The 4,626-nt window shown below is 50.0% G+C and overlaps 1 protein-coding gene across 1 annotated transcript in view; it reads right to left on the bottom strand.

Annotated features, from left to right (window-relative positions):
• Window positions 1-4,626, bottom strand: part of CHD5 (chromodomain helicase DNA binding protein 5) — a 159,031-nt gene that overhangs the window by 79,394 nt on the left and 75,011 nt on the right. Inside the window, exons 6-7 of the mRNA XM_069079557.1 lie at window positions 3,582-3,706; window positions 38-175 (exon numbers count right to left, since the gene is read on the bottom strand). Of these exons, the coding sequence (XP_068935658.1) occupies window positions 38-175; window positions 3,582-3,706 (263 nt within the window). The remainder of the gene's footprint in view (window positions 1-37; window positions 176-3,581; window positions 3,707-4,626) is intronic.

Raw genomic sequence — 4,626 nt, 5'->3', positions numbered from 1 at the left:
GGGGCGGCTGGCCCGGCCCGCGGCCCCCAGCAGGGACCCCCAGACTCCTACTCCGCTTCTTCTTCCTTCTCCTCTTGCCCTTCTTGCCCAAGGCCGAGGAGCACTCTGATCTCATGGAGGAGCTGTTAATGCTGGCGCTGTCAAAGTCCGACTCCTCCCGGTCATCTTCTTCACTCTGCAGGGAGAAGGGACAGGTGCGCGGCAGGTCAGGCTCCGTGGGGGGCGGGAAGGAGCCGGCATGTATTAACCACCTGCTGGGTGTCGGGCACGGGCTTCACAACCACCCTGGGAGGCAGGTGCTATTATTGTCCCCATTTTACGGTTAGGGAAACTGAGGCAAACGGAGGTGAAGTGACTTGCCCAGGGTCACACAACTAGTCACTATCTTGAGGTGAGATTTGAACTCAGGACGATGAGTCTTCCCGATTCCAAGCCCAACGCTCTGAGCGCTATGGCGCCACCTAGCGGCCTCATTTCCCAACTACAGCGTAAGTTTCTAGGCTGGACAGTTCCATGTGTGATTCCTGCAGCAATCAATCAACAAGTTTTTACTAAGCTGCTGCATGCGGCAGGCATTGTGCCGGGTGCTAGGGATACAAATACAACAAATGAAGCAAGCCCTATTTGCGAGGGGCTTACACTCTAATGAAGAAGTCAAAGATACTGACACCGGACAGTTTAACAAGTACACAAACCCTAGGGAGTGACCTGAGGCACAGAGGGTAAGTGACTGGACCAGGGTCACCCAGCTGGCGTCAGTGGTGGGATCTGCATGTCGCATGGGGAATTATAAGTATTCAATAAGTTCTTAATAAAACTTGTCCATAACTGATACCATGTTGGTTTTCTTCTCATTGGGTGGCATAGGGGCAGGAGAGAGGGAGAGAATTTGAAATTCAATTTTTTTAAATGGAAGCAAAAAATAGAGGAAAAAGGAAGAAAGAAAGAGAGAAAGGAGGGAGGGAAGGATGTAAGAAAGAGAGAAAAACAAAGAAAAAAAGAAAGAGGAAGGTAGGAGGGGAGAGGAGGGGAGGGGAAGGGGGCAGGGAAGGAAGGAAGGAAGGAAGGAAGGAAGGAAGAGACAGCAAGGGGGAGGTAGATAGATGTTGGTGATGGCTACTAAAATAAAAAATTCTGAAACAAGGCAAAACTGGGCTTTGTGTAAATATATAACCAAGGCTCAGCACCCCAAAAAAGAAAGAATGTTTTGCAAGCCCTGTCCTCTCTGCAGAGGTGGGCAACTCTGGGTCTAAACCCCTTCATCTACTGCCAGACTGGGTCACTGTGCTGATGATGGGGGATGAGGCTGACTTCTCAAAAATCCAAATCAAACAGTAGCTGGCATTTGGGGAGGGGCAGGGGGTGCCAGCCCAGCCCTGCTAAGTCAGGCTCCCTGGCTTTGGTTTGCTGCTGCTCTCTCCTCCCCACCTTCCCTCAGGAACATCATGGAAAGCCACTGGGAAGTCAGCAAGGCATAATCAGATAATTAGAGAGCTGGCTAATTCTCCCTTCTGCACAGTGGTGTGGGAGGGCAGGCTTCAGACAAGCTCTATACAAAAGGACAGCTGAACACTCCTGAGGGCTGGGACACAGCAGGGTGTTGTAGCCATTGACAGGGAAGGGAGGGCAGCAATGTGGGGGAGAGGGCTCCCCACTAGAGGCCTCCTCCTCCTCCCTGGAGCAAAGAATCAGGCTCCAAGAGCAGGAAAGAGCCCTGGAGACCACCTAGCTCAGCCTCATGCCCCCCACCCATCCCCACCTGATAGAAGAGGACTGGTCCAAGGTTACAGCAGCTCAGCGTCTGGCCCTCCTTGCCCCTGAGCTCCCACATGCTCCCCACTGCCTGCGGGGAGCCTGTAGACCCAGCATTGTCTCCTTCCTGAAGCCGCCTCTCCTAAGTTCTCTGTACCAAGGGCGCCACCACGTTCCCAGACACCCAGGCTTGCTGACCACTCATCCTGTACAACCTCCACGCCCAATCCGCTGCCCCTCTTGTCAATTCTCCCTCCTCAGTGTAATCTCTCAGCCCCCTCTTCCCGCCCATTCAGATCTCCACCACAGAGACAGCCAGAGCACGGAGCCTGGGTTCAAGAAAAGCTGAGTTCAAATCCCACCTTAAACACTTACTGGCTGTGAGATCTGAGGCAAGGCACGCTGTCTGCCTCTTCAGCTGCAGAGCGGAGGAGAGAGCAACCACCTGGCAGCGTTGTTGAGGATCAGGCGAGATGTCTGCAAAGTGCCTAGCTATTGCCTGGCATCCAGCAGGTGACTAATCAATGCTCATTTCCTTCCTTCCTTCTCCATGACCACAACACTAGACTCATGGCCTCTCCTTCAAACTGCTGCACTCGGCTCCTCTATCTCCAGCTTCTCTCCTTTCCAAACCAGCCTCCCCTTGGCTGCCAAATTGATAGTCCTGATGCGATGCTGACCATGCCTCTCCCCCACTCAAGAAGCTTCAAGGGCTCCCTCTTACTGCGAGGGTAACATACAGACAGACTCCTCTAATTGGTATTTAGAGCCCTTCACAATTTAACTCCAATCAAGCTCTGTAGACAAGTTTCACATTCCTCCTCCTCAGGCACTGTACAGGCCAAACTTACTGCTCCCTCCTCTGGACCAGAAGGCACGCCCTCCCTACCCTTCCCACCTCTAAGAAGCCCTGGCTTCAAGGCCCAGCTCCAATGGAAGGAAGGAAGGAGGGAAGGAAGGAAGGAAGGAAGGAAGGAAGGAAGGAAGGGAGGAAGGGAGGGAGGGAGGGAGGGAGGGGAGGAAGGGGAGAAAGAAGTAAGAGGGGAAGGAGAGGCAGAGGGAAGGGAAGAGGGAAGAAGGAAACAATCATTTATTAAGTACCTACCCTGTGCTAAGCCCTTTAAAAATATTAACTCAAGGCCGATTTCAGAAAAACCTAGAAAGACTTGCATGAACTGATGCTGAGTGAAGTTAGCAGAACCAGGAGAACGTTGCATACAGTAACAGCAACAGTGTGAGTTGACCACCTTTGATAGACTTGGCTCTTCTCAGCCATCTAATGATCTAAGACAATTCCAAGAGACTCATGATGGAAAATGCCATCCACCTCCAGAGAGAGAACCACAGAATCTGAATGCAGATCTAAGTATATGACTTCCTCTTTTTTTTTCCTTTCTCGTGGTTTTCCAACCTTTTGTTCTGATTCTTCTTTCACAACATGCTTAATGTGGAAATACGTTTAATATGATTGTACACGTGATAGCCTGCATCAGATTGCTTGCTGTCTTGGAGAGGAGAGAATGGAGGGAGGGAGGGAGGAAAAAATTGGGAACTCAAAAATCTTATAAAAGTGAATGTTGAAACTATCTTTAAGTGCAATTGGAAAAATAAAATACTATTAAGTGGAAAAAATAAAATTATAAAAATATTAGCCTATTTGATTTTCATGACTGCCCTAGGAGGTTAAATACTGTTATTATCCCCACTTTTCAGATGAGCAGACTGAGACAGGCAAGGTAGTGACCCACAGGGCTCACACTCAAACATGTACATACATGCTCATGTGCATGCGCACACCTGCGCTCACACTGGCTCACAGACAGACTTACCGAGGAGCCTTTTTTCCTCTTGTTAGCGATCCCTCCAAACCGAAACTTCAGTCCAGCCATCTTTTTCCCTTTGCCTTTTTTCTTTCCGTCCTTGGAGCCTTTGATTTTCTTCCTGACGCCAGGCCCTAGACAGGACAGAACACGGGTCACACCAATTGCCCAGCCGGGCCCACGTGTTACCCCCAACACCCATCCTAAGCCAAGTCCCGGGCAGGTAAGGAGGGCCTGACCTCTTGTTCAAGGCTTCATTATCTTTTTTCAGTTGTCTGTCCCCAGGAAACAGAACCAGCAGCAGTGAAGGGAAGCAAGCTGCCTTGGGAGATGCTGGGCTTCCTCCCTCACCCCCAGGAAGTCTTTAGGCAGAGGAAGGATGCCCACACTACACTTACTAGCTATGTGACCCTGGGCAAGTCATTTAACTTTTCTCTGGCCTCATTCTCCTCATCTGTAAAATGGGAATCATAACAGCACCCATCTCCCAGAGTTATGGCAAAGAGAAAATGAAATATTATTTGTAAAACCCTTAAAGTGTTATATAAATGCCTAGTTATTTTTCTGTGTGTTAGAGACTGGAACAGATAGTCATTGAGTTCCCCGTGATTTCTCATCAGAGGGGCCTGAGTGGAGCGATTCTATTGTCAGGGTATAGGCTCATTTTTGAATGTTAGGAACACTGATTTCCTACAGAGGAAGCTCCCTCTGCCAGTGGAGATCGGCACAAAGAATCCCAGCCAATAACAAGGATCCAAACAAAAGTGCTCTTTCCCGCACCTGGAATTGTCTCCCTAGCTCTCTCCACCTGTCCAAATCCTGGCCAGCCTTCAAAGCTCAGATCAAAGGCTGCCTCCTCCAGGAAGCCTTCCCCAAACATCTTTTCTGAATTCTGCTATTCCTGTGGTAATCGCTCCGGTAGCCCTTCTCACATCCTTCCCAACGTCATCAATGTCACTGGGAAAGCATGCATTCTCCTGTCCCTGCTACATCTCCTGCTCTCTCTCTCTCTCTGTCTCTCTGTCTCTCTGTCTCTCTCTCTGTCTCTGTCTCT

This window comes from Petaurus breviceps, unplaced genomic scaffold (assembly GCF_028583685.1).
Source record: "Petaurus breviceps papuanus isolate PSGF00001 unplaced genomic scaffold, PetGlider_PUasm1.0 91041, whole genome shotgun sequence".
In the NCBI taxonomy this organism is placed as follows: domain Eukaryota; kingdom Metazoa; phylum Chordata; class Mammalia; order Diprotodontia; family Petauridae; genus Petaurus; species Petaurus breviceps.
The sequence above is the reverse complement of the archived record's forward strand: the minus strand, read 5'-3'. Positions and strand labels throughout refer to the sequence as shown.